General features: G+C 41.3%; 1 protein-coding gene across 4 annotated transcripts in view; it reads right to left on the bottom strand.

The window, feature by feature from the left end:
- Window positions 1-480: 480 nt before the first annotated feature.
- The window catches only part of dock5 (dedicator of cytokinesis 5), a 39752-nt gene continuing 18358 nt past the window's right edge, over window positions 481-21874 (bottom strand). The window contains exons 12-51 of one of the 4 annotated variants that reach the window (XM_028413653.1): window positions 17198-17340; window positions 16908-17033; window positions 16649-16773; window positions 16349-16447; window positions 16086-16158; window positions 15899-16002; window positions 15484-15664; window positions 15097-15194; window positions 14805-14894; window positions 13026-13126; window positions 12751-12885; window positions 12555-12666; window positions 12119-12189; window positions 11770-11876; window positions 11455-11591; window positions 10151-10246; window positions 9870-9968; window positions 9390-9560; window positions 9167-9267; window positions 9026-9084; window positions 8639-8793; window positions 8426-8511; window positions 7899-8055; window positions 7766-7806; window positions 7594-7684; window positions 7386-7505; window positions 7009-7098; window positions 6577-6681; window positions 6144-6285; window positions 5741-5822; window positions 5545-5629; window positions 5287-5373; window positions 5012-5188; window positions 3695-3778; window positions 3470-3607; window positions 3067-3239; window positions 2823-2967; window positions 2508-2658; window positions 2185-2303; window positions 481-2056 (exon numbers count right to left, since the gene is read on the bottom strand). In XM_028413653.1, coding sequence (XP_028269454.1) covers window positions 1973-2056; window positions 2185-2303; window positions 2508-2658; window positions 2823-2967; window positions 3067-3239; window positions 3470-3607; window positions 3695-3778; window positions 5012-5188; window positions 5287-5373; window positions 5545-5629; window positions 5741-5822; window positions 6144-6285; window positions 6577-6681; window positions 7009-7098; window positions 7386-7505; window positions 7594-7684; window positions 7766-7806; window positions 7899-8055; window positions 8426-8511; window positions 8639-8793; window positions 9026-9084; window positions 9167-9267; window positions 9390-9560; window positions 9870-9968; window positions 10151-10246; window positions 11455-11591; window positions 11770-11876; window positions 12119-12189; window positions 12555-12666; window positions 12751-12885; window positions 13026-13126; window positions 14805-14894; window positions 15097-15194; window positions 15484-15664; window positions 15899-16002; window positions 16086-16158; window positions 16349-16447; window positions 16649-16773; window positions 16908-17033; window positions 17198-17340 — 4540 coding nt within the window. In that variant the 3' untranslated portion in view covers window positions 481-1972. The remainder of the gene's footprint in view (window positions 2057-2184; window positions 2304-2507; window positions 2659-2822; window positions 2968-3066; window positions 3240-3469; window positions 3608-3694; window positions 3779-5011; window positions 5189-5286; window positions 5374-5544; window positions 5630-5740; window positions 5823-6143; window positions 6286-6576; window positions 6682-7008; window positions 7099-7385; window positions 7506-7593; window positions 7685-7765; window positions 7807-7898; window positions 8056-8425; window positions 8512-8638; window positions 8794-9025; window positions 9085-9166; window positions 9268-9389; window positions 9561-9869; window positions 9969-10150; window positions 10247-11454; window positions 11592-11769; window positions 11877-12118; window positions 12190-12554; window positions 12667-12750; window positions 12886-13025; window positions 13127-14804; window positions 14895-15096; window positions 15195-15483; window positions 15665-15898; window positions 16003-16085; window positions 16159-16348; window positions 16448-16648; window positions 16774-16907; window positions 17034-17197; window positions 17341-21874) is intronic. The other 3 variants (XM_028413655.1, XM_028413654.1, XM_028413656.1) reach the window with 3 other exon arrangements.

Raw genomic sequence — 21874 nt, 5'->3', positions numbered from 1 at the left:
AGCTACAAAGCTTGCTTGCTGTGCATGAGTGAACATCACTCAAACGTTCATTGCTCTGGAGACTTTCAGGGAGAGTGATATCCCACATCTCACTATCTGACAGGAAGGAACAGGCCATTAACAATCCAGATTAGCAAAACCATCACCCATCACACGACTCCTCCCCGCAGACAGCCTCCCCAGATATTCCCTTTTTAAAATGTGCATTGGTGTGTGTGCACAGGCAGCATCATTTACCTACACCTACTCTGATTGTGTTTGAAATACATAAATTACTACTTTCATTCCAGTTTGGTAGATGTTTTGAGTGTAAACGTGTAATTTTTCATGCTATCAGCAGCACCCAAATGACTGCACTGTTTCTACTGAGGGCACAGGGAGTAATCTGTATTCACCATGTGGACAGGATAGCAGTTCAGAGATGGAGAAGATGCCTTTCTAAAATAATCAATGTCATAAAAAAACATGTGTGTTTGCCGGCATTTTGAAAACTCTTTATTCTTGTTGAGTCAACAACAGTTTGTTCATAAAAAAGATCATCATAAATCTCTTGAGGCATTGTTTGTATAAAATGTATGTGATGCTCGTTAGGAAATATACAAAGAAAATAATCCCTTATAAAACAATTTAAACATTTCTAAAACAAAACAAAAACATGTATCAATTCATCTTGATAATTTCAAAACATGCATAGATTTATCACTTTGTATTGCTTCTTAGAAAAAGACAGCGCAGTATGTTGAACGGCAATAAAATTAAACGATGGGTGTGCAAAGCGGTAGAAATAATCAAATTAAGAACAGCAATAATTTAATTTCAGTATCGATAAAATCACCTGAGTTGGTTCAGATGCTTCCATGCTTGTACCGTACAGTGTTTATAGTTCCTTAAAGAACCGAGTTGAAATCCTGGAAAAGTAGAAGAAGATTCTACGACATGTTACAGATATTAACGTTGCCTGTTAATATTGGAATGAAGGGGCCAATCTAAATGAGAAACCAATGGATGTAGAACATCCCTTGTCACTTGACACCTAGGTTCATAAACTCATCAAGAGTTGCCGCCCCCTGCTGGCCATTATGATGAATGACATGTACATGCTACATATTTTATATCATCTGTGCGGTTAGCTTAGCATCACAACTGCAAAGAATTAGCTTAACTTTAAAATCAAAAACAAACTTTGAGATTATATTTGCTTTTCTACAGAGTGTTATTCCTCAGAAATATAAATAGGCAAATTGTGTGTATTTTTCAAAAAAGCAAGACATCCATCTACTCAACACACCATGAACTCGATGTGCTGTGGTCTGGAAGCATACGTTACAGTATTCAGTCCACACATAAACATCAAATGCACCACATTCAATAATGCCATCCAGTGTCTCGGGAAAGTTGTTTTGACGCAACTGAACATTATCAATGGACAAAAAAACTACATATCAAACCTACAGTTACATTCTAAACATTGTATTCCCTGCTCTTGATTAGGTTTGACATGTATCTAATGCAGCTTTTTTTCCTGTTCAGATATGGAATGCTAGGGAGGAGGGAATACGAGTCATCCAGTGTCAGTCTGTACACACATAAAAATCAAATATTACATTACAACATTGGTCATTCCTTTTCCCTGCGAGTGATTAAAAAATAGTAGTTTCGTCTGTTATCCATGGCTGTTCTGAACATTATATATTTACTTTTGCACAGTAGTACCCTCCTAAGCCCACACATATCCTTCCTTGCAGCGTAATGACAAAACAAAAGATAAAACTTAAGAACAAAAGACAGCTTTGAATCTTGAGTGACTTTTTCCAGCTGAAAGTCTTGCATTCATCCCACGCAGACTGTTGTGCAATCTGGACCCTACCTGTGGCTCAATGCCACATATAAAAGTGTGCCTCCATAACAGATAAATCAGAGAATTAGGCAAGCAATGTGCATAGAGGCACAGCCTTACTGAGAGGGGGTGTTCTTACGAGGGGAACATGGACTTCCGTGTCTTTGGAGGTGGTGGAGGTGGTTTGCTCTCGATTTTCATTGGTAGTGGAGGAGTGAACTGTGGGAAAAGAGGGAAGAGTTTTCGTGTTAGGAATTCACATAAAAATAAAAACAGAATATTTCAGCGTTTACATGCCAATAAATATGCATAAGTGAGTGGTTGCTATTTTCTCTGAGCACATGTACCTCTGAAGAGAATCCAGGGTTGTCAATCTCATGTGGGTGTTTCTTCGGAGGCATGGGTGGGGGGGTCTCTGGGGTGTCAAGGGTATTGGCATCATTGTCACTGAGAAGTGATGAATAACCTACCACAGGAAAAAGGAAACACGAGCTTTTCATATGGCATGCATAAGAGTGTGTGACCTCATTAGGGCTATAGACCAGAATGTGCTTACACAAGGTTAGTGTGATTCTCCTTTTTTCTGTGTGCATGGCATATTTTTAAGAGAAACTAAAATGATGACATGCAGTGTGATGCTTGTCAAAGCGGTGTTTCTTTTGCTACATACTGGAGCTGCGCGGCGTGTGTGGGGAGGCAGGTAGCGGGCTGAGAGGGTTAGACAGGCTGAGCTGGGATGAAACGCCCTGGAAGAGTGAGAGGGTGAGCCGCCGGTCCCCTAATTGTAAACTCTTGGGTCTCTGCTGCTTCTCTGGAGGACTCTAGAATAAAAGATTGACAGTTGATTCACAGCAAAAACAAGTGAGTGACAAGACCTTTGTGTTACACTATATAAACAGGCTATATAATCACATGAGAGCACCATGTTTACCTGTATGTGAAAATAAAATAGCAGGGCTCATATATGTATAAATACAGTCTTTACCCCATCTACATCTGTGTCTCTCTCCAGTAGCACCTGTGATTTGCTCACACTCCACTCCTTCCGGTTCTTTCTTGCGATCCTGTTGTCCTCCTCTGAGCGGGACAGGACAGACACCCTGCGATCGCTGGGGCGGGACAACAAGGAACTATTTGTAAATTTAGAGCGAAAAAAAAAAATCACTTTCTGCTGTGAGGTGAAAAAAAAATCAGTCAATAAAAGCAGGGAGAGGGATGCATGCACTGACTCTTGGGAGGAAATGTACGAGGGTCCATCTGAGGATGCAGAGCTGCTGGAGAGGCCTGAGGAAGCGTTGGAGAGGGTTGAGACAGTGGACATGCGGCGCAGGGTGGAGGACAGGATGTAGGGCATCACCCCGGAGCCCACGCGACTTTTCTTTTTCTCAGTGAGAGAGCAGGGCTGGGACACACAAATGGGATTAAGCATCATCAGGAATCTTGGCAGGGGAGAAGCACAATGACAGGCAAAACACAGGTCGCAATAGACTGGCTAAAGGAAGATTTATGGTCCTGCACTAATATAATGTACACTCTGCTTTGAATGAGAAGCATTTGATAGGAAGGCAAGAGGGCCAATAGCTTAAGTTGGCACCCTCTTACATTAAATTGAGTTTGCTGTTGGCAACGCACCAAGGTTATGACGCCATAATGCTTCTCTACTTTCTCCCGAAGGTCTTGGAAGCAAGTAACCAGGCGATTGTGTAAGGGCTTCAGCTGCTCCGTCGCCTTCTCCCCATGGATGCGGATTCCATCTGCCAAAAGAGGGACCTGAAGGAAAAGACGGGCACTCGAGTGTTACAAAAAAATGTTCTGCTTGAGGCCAGTGTCAATGACAATGATGGCGGAAGGATTTACCTGCAGGGCGATGAGGTGTTTAAGGACCTCGATACGTTCCTGGTCACCTGGGTGTTCTTGGATGTAGGTGTCTGTGAAGAATGCCTACAGAGGATGAAATAGGATTAGAATTCTACAGCCTTTTTTCAGCGTGCAGCTCTAAAAATATGGCTGCAAGCATCAATGAACAGTTTTCCACTGCATGACAAAGAGGCCACAGAGGATCCCTTGTGAATACAACTTTGTGGCTCATAACAGGCAAGAGGCTAGCCAGAAGTCATGCTAATGAAAAAAATAGGATTTACAAATTCATTCATTTATGATGATTCATGTTTTATTAGTCTGGCAGTTTTTGATCACATTATAATCTTTTTGAAAAAAACAAAATACTTCAGGGCAAACTGTGCACCCAACCTGAGCCTGAGACTTTAATACACTGCACTCTGAAAAATGGATTTATAAAGTGGTTTGTAGTGCTATTAAAATGTAAGAGTAAATATATTTACATTTCTTAGAAAAATCACTACTTCTGAAGATTGTTTTTATGTTTTGCTCCTTTTTTCGAACCGGGTGAGTTTTTTTTTTAAGTCACTTGTTTTAATTATATCAATTTAAAATTACACAAAATTAAGAGGTGTGACTGCGGAACAGGTGCGTGAACAATGCACAGCACAAGCTGCTACTGCCTGCCTCAGCTCCACTTGTGCTCCATCTCCATCCCTGTATTTGGAGCATTTGGAAGCAGACTGTGATCATCACAGATCATGGTCATCCCACAGGGACTCAAAACAGTCCCCTTAGACCCTTTACAGCTTGACATCAAAGAAGCTTCATTCATAGTTTATACTGTCTGTGGTGTAATTGCATGTAGTAATATAGTATATAGTATATATAATAAGTAAAAACAGTTAGATACTGTGACACATAAGGTCTCTAAAAGCAGGTGTAGGATCAGGTTTGATGAAACAATTAGCTGAAGCTCTTTTTTGCTGTAATTCACAAAGACATAATCAGTTTGGCAATATTTGATTTGATAATATTTAATTATCAGATTTGTTGAGTTTAGTGTTATAGTATATAGTTTAGCTTCAGTCTATTTAGGCATCTTTGTGCTAACACATAGAACTAGGAGGCTACACATCAGCATGTTAACCCTGACCTTGTCAGCAGTTCCTATTCAATTTTTAATTAGATTCCCTGTGATGCTTGTGATTATTATATCTCTGTTTGTTCCAAGGTTACTCCAACACATCCATCCTAATAAGATGCAACTAAATGAAGATATTTATTTCTTTACCTATTTTTGCTCTCTTCAGAGGATTAATTAAAAAGTCAAACCTTCTCATAGTTGGAGAAGCCCCCCATGACGGCAGGGTCAACAATGCCGCTGAGCATCATGGACAATGGGTTGATGGACAGCGAGTGATCACAGGCTTGCTGCTGCACAAGGTTACTCAGCTTTTCGTTGGCCATCTCCATTGCTTCTATGGCATTGTCCAAAGGACTGATCTCCTCCTGCCCACCAGACAAGAATTACATCAAGGATAATAGTCGTTAGTTTAGCATTTTGTGACAAGACCAGAAAAAAGTTGCACATCACGTCTGCTTCTTACCACAGAGACACATTTGACTTCAAACCATTTGAGAATCCCTGGGAAGCGATAGGCAGTAATGTAACTTGTCCTTTCGATCCACATGGTCTGTAGGGCAAAATAAATACCAATAAAGTATAAAGGGTTGACATTTTCATACCTTTATTAATCTTCAGAGTGAGGTATGTGCATACATATGGCTGTTTTTTACATTACACACAAAATATGGTTGTGTGCTTACACATTTACTGCTCTAAAGTAAATTTAAAAAGTGCTCACTGCAAATTCATTGCCTGGGTCCTTTTCACCTTTCCTGAAAGGCCTGGAATACTGGAACTGGTCCACTTCATTGGTTCTGTAATAGCTGCGAGAGAACAGGAAAGGACGGCACCAAGTTAGCACTTTGCCCAGAGAACTATAAATCCTAGGATATTCACAAGAAAATAAATCAGCCTTTAAGTGTTCCGTTTCGCACTTTAATATCTGCTCTGGAACCCCCTTGTCTTTAAACTGGCGTGGCAATGTGAGAACAGGCTTGACAGTAAAACACTGGATGTCTGAGAAGTCCAGCTAAGGATAAGATTAGAACAATGAGGAGAAGCAAAGCTAATGGTATGCAGTCAGATTTTTGGCACAAGGAAGTTTTAAGCTGATGCTAACATGTTTACACTCAAAAGCACGTTCACCAGCTTGGTCTACCATCTCAACGTGCTGCCATTTACTAGCTATAAACAAAAGTACAGGTGAGGCTAATTCAACTAACCGTGGTTGGAACTCCATCTTATTCATTTTTCAGATATTTAACTCAAAAACATAAATGTCCATCCTTAAAGGGCGACACAATGTATCCAGAAATCTTGACACTTATTAAAGGATACACTGTCCAGAGGAGTTGCATATGTTGTCTCCAGGGGGCGCTGTGCTAGTCATCCGGACTGCATTAGGAAACCGTGAGAGCAGCTTTAAGCTGAAGTCTTCCAGCCACTCGTACTCTTTCCCTCGATAGATGAACATCTTGTTCTGCAGCAGAATATTCAATGTGTAAACACACCAAGGGAAAGTCAATAAAAAGGAGAGAATTAGGATGAAGCTTATTTTCCATAATATATGAGAGGCGTGCCTTTGTAAAGCTTTGACCGGACAGTATTCATTCTGACATTCTCTTGTGTCATCAAAAAGCCAATAACCTTTATCAGCGTTATTGCACATTGCCCCAAGAAATTTTTCAAAAAGCCAGCTCATTGCATAAGCACGAGCACACGAGGGTTTCTCCTAGTCTGTATTTATTGAAACAGGTAATCATTTTCTTACCCTGAGGAAAGAAGGAAATCCAAGGCCGTAATATCCAACAGCAAAGTACTCTGGCTGCGGACGCATGGCATGCATTATATTCTCAAAGAACTGGGCTTGTTTTTTCTGCAGCAGAAGACAAAGAAGGTTGTTAGCTGCAATATGTACAGAGTTTGTTGTAATTAGTCTGCTAGTGGTTACAAAATGAAACCTTTCAGTTTCTTTTATGGTGACTAATGCTGAGGGAGTGTATAACTACCTTCCCCATAACACATTAACAGCACAGTAAAAACATCAACAAACTCCTCCTCTTTTGAGGCCTTAAATACAAGGCCATCCAGGTTCTAAGAATAAAATCAGCTGCGCTGTTTTCACGTCGGACTATAAAGCCCAGAGTCTTCACGAGGTTTCATGACTTGTTATGACTGAACTGTAATGCTTGTGCCCTCTTACCAGCAGCTGGCTCAACTCCATGAAGTCAAACATGTGGCTCTCATGCATCTTGGCCAGCTGTTTGCCCAGCTCAATGGCTTTCTCCCACATCTAAGAAGACATGTGCATCACTCAGTTAAAAGTGGAGGACATAAAACATGAACAGGAATACACAAGAGGACCAAGCTAGACTTTAGACCATCTGGCTCTTACTGCTTTCATGGGTGAAACTTCGACCTCGCAGCTTTAAGAGACGACTGTTGATATGCAGCAACCACACGAAACAGAGTTGTGTGGTTGGTGTGTGAGCTTGTGTAACCTCCTGAAGTTTCACCATCCTAACTTTGTGGACATTTATGCTAAGACTACAGCTGACATGTAGGTCAGATGATAATCACCTTGCCCTTGTCCAAGTAACATATGATTTCCTGGAAGAGCCTTTCTTTGAGCTCCTGTTGGGTCCCCACTTGCTCCCCATCCCGTGGTATCAGATGAAGTGCACAAGGTTTGTCAGACCACTGGGAAAGAGAAAATACAATAAAAAACATATCAGCAAAGACAAAAGGAAACTGCTTGTTCTCTCTTAAGCAGAAGCATGTCAGAGACCTCCAATAATTCAGCATGTAGCAGCAGCGTGTACGCAGCCTCTGTGTAGTTCTCACAGTCCAGGTGCAAATCGCGCAGCTTGTACAAGTACCTGGTTACAAGAGCACAGCAGTTAGACCCAGCTAGCCTGTTGGCCCAAAAACAAGACTCTCCATTTCTCCATCTGACTCACCGGATATAAATGTCCTCCCTCTTTTTTTCTTTGTAGAAATTCTACAGAGATATATATAAAAAATCTTTTTATTCTGTTGCACAGATTACTTAAGGGACATACACAACTAGTGTTTACTACTACCAGTACTTACCAGGACATTGACAGTGCAGCTCATGCGGTGCTCGGGGCTTTCGTCATGTGTGATGGTGCGGTATGCTAGGAGGTTTTCCAGCAAGCTGCTCAGCAGCAGAGCTAGCTCCTCTCCTGACTGGGACAGGTACCTGTGGCGTCTACAGTGATCCAGCAGTCTGCACATACAAGCAAGCATCCCTCATTAGCCCACGGCTCAGCTGTAAAGGGTTATTTGTAGTTCATCAGTTGGCCAAAGTTTGTTTTTTTCCACCTGACGAGCCCAGCGTGTTTATTTTGGCAATTATCATCATCTCATACACTTGGTGCACAACGCTTACTATTGATTAGAAGATGCTTAAATACTAATAGACTGTCTTGTCCGTGGACGCCTTAAGGACCTTATCAAAACACAATCAGAGAGGCCTTTGTTGCAATCCTATGTGAAATCCCCATCAGACAGAATTGGATTTTTGATTGGTGTGTTGTACTAAAACAAACTTCAGAATATATGAAATATGTTCCGTTTGATCTGCTCCCCTGCCTTACGTTTTCTCCAGTAGGACTTTGTACTGCTCATCCCCTTGGCCTCCTTCTACCTCTTGATCCAATTTTGTTATCAGTTCGTTCTCAAACTGCAAAGATGAGAAGAGAATTTCATAAAACACACACACACACACTCACAAATGTCATATTCAGCCAGGAGCAGCAAATTCAAACAAAAAAGCACCAAAGTGCTGAACTTGAGAGACAGCTTCTCACCGTTTCAAATGTTCGACCAGGGCTGAAGTTGTGCTCGCACTGCATCATATCAAAAAAGATAGGAATGGTAGCTTTCCTCAGTTCTGGTTCAGGAACCAGTGTAACCTCCAGGATGGGTCCGACCATGGCCGGGATGAACTTCATTTTGTGGGGGCCTGAGGGAGCAGAAACATTATAACGCTGAAATATCATAGTATGATTTCAGAAGGCAATAAGCTGCCTCTTCATTTCTCAACAAATACAGGACAAAACTAATAATGTGGTAAACAACACACTGTGAAACTGGACAATAAAAAATATTGTCTTGTTGTTCCCCTTGCATTACTGGCAGGGCCTGAATAAACAACTGCACAAACTCTGTGATAATGGCAGCTTCAAAACACTCACCAAGGTTGTACCACATATCTCTGATCTTAAATCCAACAGCCTTCCTCATGTCTCCATACCTGTGGCAAATTTAAAGAGTTGTGAAATGAAGTCTCCTTCCTCTATAAATCATCTTTTTTGATACGTTACAAATGATCTCACTTGTTCAGTATCTTATTTCTTTTCTCTTGAGAGAAGGATTCCAACTGCAGTGTCTTGTGTGTGAGGAACGCCACGGTCAAATGAAAGTAGTTATTCCACAGCTGCGAGGGAAGCGAGGTTTTCAATTATTAATACCATAATTACCTTCTCATAACACTAGATTCTGATTTTGTGTTTAATAAAAAATGTAACCTCTACCCATGCAGTGGAGGACGGGACGCACCTGTAGTTCAAAATGTGCCTGATCCAGGAAATACATATTGAGGACATCAGAGTACTGAATAATGGCCCTCAGGAAAACCCGCATCTGAACCAGGTTCATGATCATCCAGTCAGTAGCGAAGACATTTCCCATGAGGTCTTTAAACATGATGAATGTCTCCATAAGGAAGTCCTTAAGAAGGAACATAAAAATCGGTGCTGCAAGTTTTGCACTGTTTCTTTAGACAAATCAAAACTAACAAAACAAACATTAATTAAAAAAAAAAAGCATTGCTGCTACATGTCAGTCACACATAATGCACCCACAGCTTAATGGAGACACAATGACATCCTCTGCATGTCAGTCCAATCCACTGCACCAAATGTCTATAATCAATATTCTCTTAAGGAGCAGTAAGTGGCCTGGGTGGTTTAATGTCCGTTATTGATGAGGTGTTTCAGGACAAGTTGTAGCCAACAGGGGAGTAACCAAGACACTTACAATGATATCCTGTCTAGTCTTGAAGGTGCTGATGTAGTGGGCGTAATGCATGTCATCCATTTGCTTCAGGATGGCCGTCATGCAGGCAAGATAGTGGCCCTGCCACAGAGGAGAGCACTATTAGTCAAAAGATTTCACAGTAAAATATCCTTCAAAGAACTGCCTTTGAAGCACTTCTTCTACACATTCAACTATACTTGGCAATTGTTGATGTCATTGTCATTAATATTCATGTCGCTGTCAAGGACATATTTCAGCTGTGACATCATGGTGTATCTTACAATGAGAGGGGAGGATCTGTCCATGCTGATGACAGTGCGATTAACCCTGCGAAGAAGCCGCTCCATTATCAGCTGAACGTGCCCTCTGGTTGGACCCTGCACAAGCACAATAGTCTCAGCTCAAACACATACATACACAGGCAAGCTGCAGAGCTGTCACTGTTAAAAGGCTGTCTTGTTTGATTCATTTTTGTAGTGCTGACATTATTTTCCCATGTTTTGACAGACTTGTTCTGTCTCCAGTATAACATAAACATGAATGGAAGTTCTTTTGCAGCTGAAATGTCTGAGCTGTAATCATCTACTGTCTGGCAAAAAGTGCTTTGATAGTTGATTAATATTTTAGAGTATTTAAATAAAAGCAATAATTGGTCCACAGGCATGTTCTAATTGTGTATGTTAAACCACAGGAATATCTGATTGTTCATTAAATATTACAAAAATAACAATGGTCAAAAATAAATTGCAATAATAGATTCAGATTTCTTTCCATTTTCTGATGTTAATGTTTTACCAAGCAGTCATTAGACTGACCATAAAACATATTTGACAGATGATATTAAAGTTCATTAATTAACTAGTTACGTTACTGTCAAATTAACCAGCATTATATAATACTATATTGACAGTGGTTTAGATCAACCACAAATGCCAAGGATTTACCTCTGTGGCTGTGAGCATATTTTCCTTTGTTCTGATTTATAGTAACAAAAACACCTTTGTGTTTTGGACTGTTTTTCAGACAAAAAAAAGAATCCCCTGTGGCTCAAGACATGTGATGATTTGTCATTATTTTCTAATGTTTTAAAGAGAAAACAATACAGTTACTGCACGACATCCTGTGTGGGAAGAGATGTTGCTGCGCAGAGCTGAATTCCATTAATCCATTCCATTAATTAAATATTTCAAATCCTAGGCAAACGTAAGGAAATCTGCTTCATCATATCAGGGTGTATGTCAAAGGAGTGGCAGTCTTAGGAAAGCAGCTCAGGCATTTCTCTCCTCCAGCTCCAGTTTCTCCGGGGCACCCCAAAAGTTCGCCCAGGCCAAATGGGATAAGTAATTCCTTCAGCATTCTCTGTGCCTGCACTGCAGTTCTCCTCCCTATTCGATGTGCCCACATCACCTCTGAACAGAGGCCTGAATAACCCTAACTGGCCCGTGGCGGCACAGAAAAGCAGCAGTTTACTCTGAGACGCCTGTGTGAATGCCTGAGTTCTCTACCCTCATCTTGTGGTCGTTTTAACTGTCCACCACCTCACTCTGACCAGATGAACACTTGTAATCTCACTGCGTCTTCTCACCACGTCTTTGCGGTCCAGGCTGTCCAACACTGTGCTGAGTAGCTGCACACAGGCCTCATGGTCAGGTTTACTAGAATGATCATCCAGCTGCCCGCTCAGCTGGTCGGTGACAAGCGGCAGAAGCACATCTCGACAATCTGTGGCAATGGAGCAGAGAAAAATGGTGCTCACTGGATCACACAGTACATTTGCTGTTAATGGGCTGACCTGACAAACTTGTGTATGACTGTAATGTGGAGCAGAGGTTTTTTTCCCCCTCTTTCATCTTGTGTGAAATGTCATTATGTGCTTTTCGAGCCTCAAGGACTCTCTTACCTGGCTGCCTGAAAAGGTCACTCTCCACCATTTTACACATACATCCCAGCTTCTGACGCACGAGCTGAGAGTCAGGAATGCTCTCAATGAACTTCGTAAGGAGAACGCTGAAAAGAAAAAAAAATGAAACATGAGAGTAAACCGTAAGAGTAGCTGTGACAATCTTAATGTGATTCACATTTCACATCTAATAATTAGAGTCAGGACTAATAAGCAGCACATGCAACAAGATGAGGTTACGGCAGCAAGAATTGAAAATAACGCCTCCTTTACTCAGAAGTAAATATGACAATTTGCATGGAGACAGGCAATTATCATTTCCTGCTGTGCAAAGCCTCTGGAGAATTACCTGAGCTCCACAGGATCAAACACAGTCTGGATGTCATTAATGATGCTGGGGAGGTACTTCAATATTGCCCCCTGAAAAAAGCAAAGAATCAGGTCTCATCAATTTGAAGCGTGGGATGATTCTTTTTTATTCTCTTGTACAAAATTTCAACAGAGCTTTTTCCTCGCCTTAGTGAGACCACCAGCAGGGATCTCATGTTATTGTGCAGTTAATTTGTGCAAATTTTCAATACCATGGCTCCAATAGCGAACCTCTTTTTCACAGCTGGATAACTGCACTTGTATGCAGAACAGAAAGACACAAAGACTAAAAAGTGAAGCAGCATCTTCGAAGTGACTGTCTGTATATTTTTTTTATTTTGACACTAGAAAATTATGTCTTTTTTCACAGATATCTACTTCAACAAAACAAAATCCACCACATATCTTAGGCTTACCTTTATTTTCACTCCCTCGTCCAGTGGTCTGTCCATGAGAGTGTTGAATGAGAGGAAAAGGGTGTGAATGGAGCTGAAGAAAGCGTCTCCATCTTCACTGTTCCCATAGAATCTAAGGATGAAGAGCAGGCAACACATCATAAGAAGTCATCCTCACAAAATGAAAGTGCATTTTTGTGTGGCAGCGCCCTGATACCTGAGATAGAGAACCCGGGACTGTACAATAAACCTGAAGAGGTACTTGAGAGCTTTGAGTGCAGCGTAGAGCCTCTCAGTCAGGGTGGGCTCCTCTGCATGGCCCACGTAGTAGTTAAGCACCCTGGTTAGCTTCCTGAGAAAGTGAATAAATCAGGCATCATGGTGTGCTGGTAATTTGGGTGTGGGTGGAAGAGCAAGAGGAAAGGAGCAAAAAGAACTAAAATTAAACAGCATAAGTCATCAAAGCTGGAAAATGCAGAACGAGGGACTCACATGTAAGCCAAAGTGGCACTGAAGTGCTTGTTGATGTAAGTTTCCAGGACTGGGTTAAAGTGCTGGAATTTGATGTCACCAATGAGTGAGATTATAAATACCTGAGAAGAAACAATATCAGAGCCAAAATCAGAGCCTTGCAAACATGTGCACACTAACAGTAGCTGTCTCTCTTTCAGGCCTTATCATATATATATATACATATACATATACATATATATACACATATATATACATATACATATATATATATATATACACATATACATATATATACATATACATACATATATATTTACTTTTTTTAATCAAAGATATCAATTGCTTTTTCTATCCTTATGTCCTATATGATGATGATGATGATGACTCAACCCTGGATAAAGGTCTCAATTTGCTAAGCTAGCAAGCTTTGTAAAATAAAGTGGAAATGCTGCACAGTGATGTAGCAAGGACGCCAATTATACAAATACATATAGCATTACACAGACAATTTTTAAACCAGTAAACATTGCCTTGGTGTGTTTTCATGTTGCCTTTTTTCAGTGAAACCTTAACTGAGCTGGCTTTTTGTCAGACCTTAAATTGGTTTGGTTCTTTCCTACTCCCTGTGCTCACATATACGTATCTACATCAAGCCAAATTCCCAAAAAGGCTGTTCTCATTTACATATATTTTTTGTCGAATGTTATTGAATTAAACAGAGACTGAAACAGAGTTTGTTTACACTGCTTAGGTCCGAATCACAATGTTGGAAAATCACCACTGACAAAACCACAATAAACACTGATGACCTTGCTACGGTTTTTGTACAGTCAGGTTCATAAATGTTAGAATAATGAGAAGTTTTTTTTAGCCTCTGTCCAAAAAACCACCACGTTGAAATGAAACACAGATGTGAATAGAGTCAAGAATTCACAGGGGTTTTGACAAACGTGTGGCTTTAACAATTTAGGAATTATAGCCATTTGCATACATACACATTTTGGATTTTAATCCAAGGATTAAAGGCACAATCATTTAAAGGAAGTGAGCCTATAGTCTGACAAAAGCCCAACAAGATACGTTTATAGCAGTTTTGAATGGCCACATTTGGATAGACAGTGAAAAGCCAGCCATCTCCAAGAAGGTCAAGACATGATATGATGTAAAGGTGGGGAGGAGAAAACACAGTTTCAGGCAGTCACTTCTAAAAGCCATTCATAGTGTCACACATGCAAAGTGCCGGAAATTCTTATGTGACACAAGAGCTGAGAGAGTTAAACCCTGATTACTTTGTCACCACCGCACACCTGAGTGTGAAAGTGTGAATGTCAGATTACTGCTTTCAGAAGACACAGAAATAGTGGGACCCTGCATCTCCCATTCCAACATCAAAGGCCAGGATTACACTTCCTTTTAGATGTGGACACAGACAGCTGCGGACAGAATGGACCAGTACTGTGTACCTTCTGCAGATGGATTTATGTCCTGGTGGATGTATAAACTGTGTACACATTCTGTAGTGTGTTTCAGGGGCTGGCTCAGACACTGAGTCAATCATCTGAGAAGTGGCTTTGATGAACCATCGTGTGGCTTTTAAGAAGCACTCACAGGAAATGCATGCATTTACTGTTACTGTTGAAAGTATCCTTTCCAAAACATACACTTTTGGAGGAAGAAAAATAAACAGTTTTGTTCAGTTTTGTCTTTTTCCTTCTCCTGTCCCCCTCTGATTCCGCTGGTAGTCATCAAGTCGTTGATGCTAAAACAGGTAAAGGTTTGCTGGCCGCAAATACTAACCAAGGCATTGAACACCAGGGTATCATAGGTGTCCTTTTCTGAGGTCTCCATCATGATGTTGAACAGAGCATCAAGAGTGTCCTGAAGGAACTATGGACAGAAACAACAGTCATTTACACAAAACTATAGCTATGAACAGAACTATTAAATATTATACATACACATGTTTATAAAGTAAAATAGCATGTGATATAATTAAATGGAAAAAAACATGCATGACAAAGCATGACAATTTATACAATGGTGACAGCAGATAAGACGATAAATAATAGATAATAAAAAAAAGACTTACTTTGACAATCTCACCTCCTTCCACCTCCATAAGTCTCTGCAAAATCTGTTCCAGCTCCCCTGGGTTAGACCTCCAGTTTAACAGGCCGAGTAGATCCACTAAAAGAAAACACACATAACCGCCACCTCTGTTTCAACATCAGTTATCATAATTGTGTTCAAAGCCTGAGATTTGAATACAAACTGAATTAGATCTGCATCAGATGACACCAACGAATCAGCAAAATATTAGCAACACAGTTTAATTAATTTTGAGGCAATCTGTGGGGATTGATGGTCCTGCTTCACTATCCATCACATAATCTGTTTTATTTCTGACAGAAGACATTAGACAGAATATCTATTAGTACACACAGATTCATAGACAGGAAGACTAGGAAGATGGTACCATTCTGAGTGAGTTTGGTGGAGCAGGTGAGCGTGGCGATCTGGAAGCTGTCTTTAGTCACAGGAATCACTCCTGAATGGTGGAACTGCTTCCCGGTTTGCTTCTCTTTTTCCTCCATTTCAGCCAAGGTTGCTGGCAAGCTGAGGTAAGCATTTGCATCCTCTGTTTTTTTCATGTCAACCTAAGAAATTCATAAACTGGGGATGAATCATGAAGCATATTGATCGACAGAGATCTAATTTCATATTTATTGATTGAGGAGGAATTCATGCATAATCCATATACCTATTGTCAGCTTTTCAAGACAGATTTGGGAATAATTAGATAAAAGAGACAAATAACTTCCTGCTTATTCTAAGCTTCAGAAAACTGAATTTACAGTAAAATAAAAATGTACAACATAATGCAACACTACCTTATAGACGATAAGTTCATGCCTGCCATCTTTTAGCGTGGTACCATCTTCTTTCATGAGTCGGACAAAGGCCATGCCAAAGGGCTTCTCTGATTTGTCTCTCGCTGAGGAAGGAACAATGCACAACAGTCACTCCGGCTGTATTTTACATGTCAGGATTACATAAACATGAGGCACAATCACTTACAGTCCTGTGAGGATCTGTGTCGAAACATCACCCTCAGGTGGCAGCGGCTAACGTCCTCAATAGGAATCGTCACCTTGGAGGGGAAAGTCAGGGGAATTAAAGAGAGTGTCAATACAGGATTATACACATGGAAAAACACTAAATCTAGTGGGAGATTTGTATGAGCAGCACATTCTGTGATTATTACATTTTACTGAGGCATGGTAAATCCATTTGAAAAAACTTGAGATCCATTGTATTCAGACGTGGGTCCTTGAGCTTACCTTTACCGTTTCATTCCAACATGGCTGTTTCACCTGGTAGTAAATGACCGACTTGTATTCTGTTATGCTATCATAACCAGCCCCAGGAAATATCGCCTTCTGCGCACATTTAAGAGAAGAGATTAGCAAAGACCTTGTGTAACGTTGAAAGGGCAACATGAAAATTAAATCACCCAACGTCAATTTTACCTTCTGAGTAATGGCAAAACCAAGGTAAAAGATACAATATTTACAGCAACATGATTTTAATAAGCTAGTTAGGTGAGCATTAACTGCTGTTGCAGTCCCTGGTCTATTTACCTCCATTGGATTCCCTTCAGTGTCATGCACACTCAGTATCACCTCAACGTTTTTGGGGGTCTTCTTTTTACCACGGTCAAACTCTCCCTGTAGCAACGTTACATAAATATCATTCCTCACGTCTCCTGGAGAAAGGATGACAGATGATCAGGCGGCTGTACTGAGAAATTATGAGCCCTTCTCACAGCTCTGTGAGCAATTAAAAAGAACATGACCACAGCGTATGTACCGCAATGCCCAACAACAGACTTTAATTCACCTGGGAGGATGATTTCTGGAAAGCCCATTTTCCTGACGATAGCCGTGCTGCGGTCGACAAAGTGGGGGTAGTCCTTTCTGACTTGAGCAAGGTCCCCTGGGAGGAGCTTCAGGGTCACAAACAGGCCTGTCAGTGAACATGTAAGGAAATTCAATGAGGCAGACACCAAAAGCATACACCTTGTAGACCTCTCACACATCATTTATTTTCCTCAAAACAAAAAGGTCAATTTTGAGCGACCCCGCGGAAAATCACAGGGGAACATGCTGACTGCGAGCACTTCGTTTTACCCTGGCCTTTATGATTGACCTCCCGCGTAGCAATGACTTTGTTGAAAACAGCAGTGAGCGGCTCATTCTCTCCTATGACTCGCGAAGGAATAAGCGGAGAAATGATGAGCTGTCTCTGACGGATGTAGGTTTCCATGGCTATCCTGGGAGAAAAATATGAGAATGAAAATGAGAAAAATCAGCTGCCAGCATCGCTGACAGGTGACAATCAAATGGACAGAGCAGCTGCATCTCTCTACAAAAAGCACTATTATACCTCCCAACTTACCTAAAGTGACTACACCAAGTTCATCTATACACTGTCACTGACACACAACTGCTTTAATTATCAACCTGGAATGTTTTATGCAATGTTAGAATAAAACAATATCCAGGTTAGCATGCTGGCCCTGGCTTTAAAATAACATAAAAACCACATTTAGTTCAATATATGAATATAATAAACTGAATATACATGCCTGTGGCTCAGGGGGTAGAGCAGCTTATCCAATAATTACAGTGTTGGCTCACTACAGGCCAGGCTGTTATTCATTTTGCACACATTTCCTAAGAGACCATCAAATAAAAAAAACTGATAATATATAAATCTTCAAATTTAAAAGAAGCCAGCACTATAGATAATATGCATATAAATGCTGGCATTTATTATATGTCAATGGACAATTGACAGTCTTCATAAAGTAATAATAAAGGCTTAAACGAAAAAAAGAACTGACTATCGGTGCCATGTTGTTCTGTCAGACGTTGTAATGTTCATTTGAGTTAATTTACCATGACCTTTTTTTTTATTAATTTGTAATTATCAGATTCATTATTGTCGGCGCCAAATAAGACACTCTCTGTTAATGAAATATAAATTCATTTGTCAAGGCTGGAAATCTTAGCAACTTGGACCGTGGTGCAATTTGTCTTCTCCAAGAGCCTCCAGATACAAAATACAGAAATATCTACAGTTAGTATTTCATATACATAATTAAAAAAATAGTTGCTAAATATTCTGTACTTCCTGGATAAGACAAAGCGATCTGTGGTAAGGACAGTAAAAATTTAGTTATATTATTTTTAGGGGTTCTTCCTTCTAGGATGCCTGTGAAAATAATACCAACCTCATCCCCCCACTGTGCATGTGCCATGAAAACAGAACCTTAAAGCCTAAAAAGCGAACACACAGGACTGGCAAAGTGTTTTGTATTTGTCATTGAAATACAACATAGGGGGAGTGAAATTGCAACCTCAAATTAAAGCTGCAAGCAGCATTGCGGGCCCTTGCAGACCTTGCGATCCACGGGGCTATTGCTGTCTTCTCTCCTATGCTCTTGTCTCCTATACTCTCCTGTCCTATGCTCTGTTTTCCTCCCATTTGCAGAGATGTACAACTAACACATGTTTACAACCAAACTTTCCTGCTACCAGTAGGTGGCGCTATGACCGTATCATCCTATTAGCATATATATCTGTTCAGACTCGGGTCCATAGCAGTAGTGTAAGATTTTGTCCACATTGCATGAAGTATATGGGTAGTACTGCATAAAACACAGCGAGTTCCTTTGTAATGGCGAATGGTCAATTTTGAGGCCACGCCCCCACCGCACGGTAATACTTTTGAAAGAGTTTTGGAATGCGTCTATTCCCTATGGTGTCTTGAGTGGACACAGTGAATTTCAGCTCAATTGCATGAAGTATGTGAGGCATGAAAAGTTTTGAAGCAGGGTCAAAAATAGGCAAAAAATGGCCACAAAAGTCAAAATGGCGGACTTCCTGTTGGGTTTGGAGGGGGGGTCCAAGAGACTTTTTTGTGCGTCTTGGGGTGATACACATGTGTGCTAATTTTCATGATCCTGTGTCAAACTGGCCAGAGGGGCTACGCGTTAGGGCAAAAAATACAGGGAGTTCTTTTGTAATGGCGAATGGTCAACTTTGAGGCCACGCCCCCACCACACCGTAAGACTTTTGTAAGAGTTTTGGAATGCGTCTATTCCCTATGGTGTCCTGAGTGGACACAGTGATTTTCAGCTTGATTGGATGAAGTATGCGAGGCGTGAAAAGTTTTGTAGCAGGGTCACAAATTGCCAAAAATTAACAGAAATTTCAAAATGGCGGACTTCCTGTTGGGTTTGGAGGGGGGGTCCAAGAGACTTTTTTGTGCATCTTGGGGTGATACACATGTGTGCCAATTTTCATGACCCTACTCAAAACAGGCCAGGGGGGCAGGCAGAAAAACCTATGAAAACACCACATTTTGTGTAGCCAGTAGGAGGCGCTCTGTCAAAGCCTCAATATTGTTGTACAGATGTGTTTAGGGTCAGACTCTGATCATACATGTGACATTTCGTACAGATCGGACAGAAAACGAAGAAGTTATAGAGACTTTCTGTGTCCTCAGAAATGGTCAAACTTTGAGGCCACGCCCCAGCCACACCGTCAGACTTTTGTAAGAGTTTTGGAATGCGTCTATTCCCTATGGTGTCCTGAGTGGACACGGCGAATTTCAGCTCAATCCGTTGAAGTATGCGAGGCGTGAAAAGTTTGGCAGCAGGGTCACACATCGCCAAAAATGGCCACAAACCTTCAAATGGCGGACTTCCTGTTGGGTTTGGAGGGGGGGTCCAAGAGACTTTTTTGTGCGTCTTGAGGTGATACATATGTGTGCCAATTTTCATAATCCTGTGTCAAACCGGCCAGAGGGGCTACGCGTTGGGGGCGCTATAGAGCCATTTTTATATGTGCATTTCAAAAGTCAGCAAATTTCAAAATTTTTCGGGCGAATGAATTTTTCTACCAAGTTTGGTGAGTTTTTGGGCATGTTAAGGCCTCCAAAAATGCGATCTCGGAGGGGGAAAAAAAAAAAAAAAAAAAAAAAAAAATTAAAGCTGCAAGCAGCATTGCGGGCCCTCGCGCACCTTGCGATCCGCGGGGTCATCGCAGTCTTCTCTCCTATGCTCTCGTCTCCTATACTCTCCTGTGCTATGCTCTCCTCCTCTCATTTCCACAGATATACAACAAACACATGTTTACAACCAAACTTTCCTGCTACCAGTAGGTGGCGCTATGACCATATCATCCTATTAGCATATATATCTGTTCAGACTCGGGTCCATAGCAGTAGTGTAAGATTTTGTCCACATTGCATAAAGTATATGGGTAGTACTGCATAAAACACAGCTAGTTCCTTTGTAATGGCGAATGGTCAACTTTGAGGCCACTCCCCCACCACACGGTAATACTTTTGAAAGACTTTTGGAATGCGTCTATTCCCTATGGTGTCCTGAGTGGACACAGTGAATTTCAGCTCAATTGCATGAAGTATGCGAGGCATGAAAAGTTTTATAGCAGGGTCAGAAAACGGTAAAAATTACAAAAAAAAATCAAAATGGTGGACTTCCTGTTGGGTTTGGAGGGGGGGTCCAAGAGACTTTTTTGTGCGTCTTGGGGTGATACACATGTGTGCTAATTGTCATGATCCTGTGTCAAACTGGCCAGCGGGGCTACGCATTAGGGCAATAAATACAGTGAGTTCCTTTGTAATGGCGAATGGTCAACTTTGAGGCCACGCCCCCGCCACACCGTCAGACTTTTGTAAGAGTTTTGGAATGCGTCTATTCCCTATGGTGTCCTGAGTGGACACAGTGAGTTTTAGCTCATTTGGATGAAGTATGCGAGGCGTGAAAAGTTTTGCAGCAGGGTCACAAATCGCCAAAAATTAACAGAAATTTCAAAATTGCGGACTTCCTGTTGGGTTTGGAGGGGGGGTCCAAGAGACTTTTTTGTGCATCTTGTGGTGATACACATGTGTGCCAATTTTCATGACCCTACTCAAAACAGGCCAGGGGGGCAGGCAGAAAAAACCTATGAAAACACAACATTTTGTGTAGCCAGTAGGTGGCGCTCTGTCAAAGCCTCAATATTGTTGTATAGATGTGTTTAGGGTCAGACTCTGATCATACATGTGACATTTCGTACAGATCGGACAGAAAACGAAGAAGTTATAGAGACTTTCTGTGTCCTCAGAAATGGTCAAACTTTGAGGCCACGCCCCAGCCACACCGTCAGACTTTTGTAAGAGTTTTGGAATGCGTCTATTCCCTATAGTGTCCTGAGTGGACACGGCGAATTTCAGCTCAATCCGATGACGTATGCGAGGCGTGAAAAGTTTGGCAGCAGGGTCACACATCGCCAAAAATGGCCACAAAAGGTAAAATGGCGGACTTCCTGTTGGGTTTGGAGGGGGGGTCCAAGAGACTTTTTTGTGCGTCTTGAGGTGATACATATGTGTGCTAATTTTCATAATCCTGTGTCAAACTGGCCAGAGGGGCTACGCGTTGGGGGCGCTATAGAGTCATTTTCCTATGTGCGTTTCAAACGTCAGCAAATTTCAAAATTTTTCGGGCGAATGAATTTTTCTACCAAGTTTGGTGAGTTTTTGGGCATGTTAAGGCCCCCAAAAATGCGATCTAAGGGGGGGAAGGAAGAAAAAAAAAAATTAAAGCTGCAAGCAGCATTGCGGGCCCTCGCGCACCTTGCGATCCGCGGGGTCATCGCAGTCTTCTCTCCTATGCTCTCGTCTCCTATACTCTCCTGTCCTATGCTCTCCTCCTCTCATTTCCACAGATATACAACGAACACGTTTACAACCAAACTTTCCTGCTACCAGTAGGTGGCGCTATGACCATATCATCC

This window comes from Parambassis ranga, chromosome 9 (genome assembly GCF_900634625.1).
Source record: "Parambassis ranga chromosome 9, fParRan2.1, whole genome shotgun sequence".
Lineage (NCBI taxonomy): Eukaryota > Metazoa > Chordata > Actinopteri > Ambassidae > Parambassis > Parambassis ranga.
The sequence above is the reverse complement of the archived record's forward strand: the minus strand, read 5'-3'. Positions and strand labels throughout refer to the sequence as shown.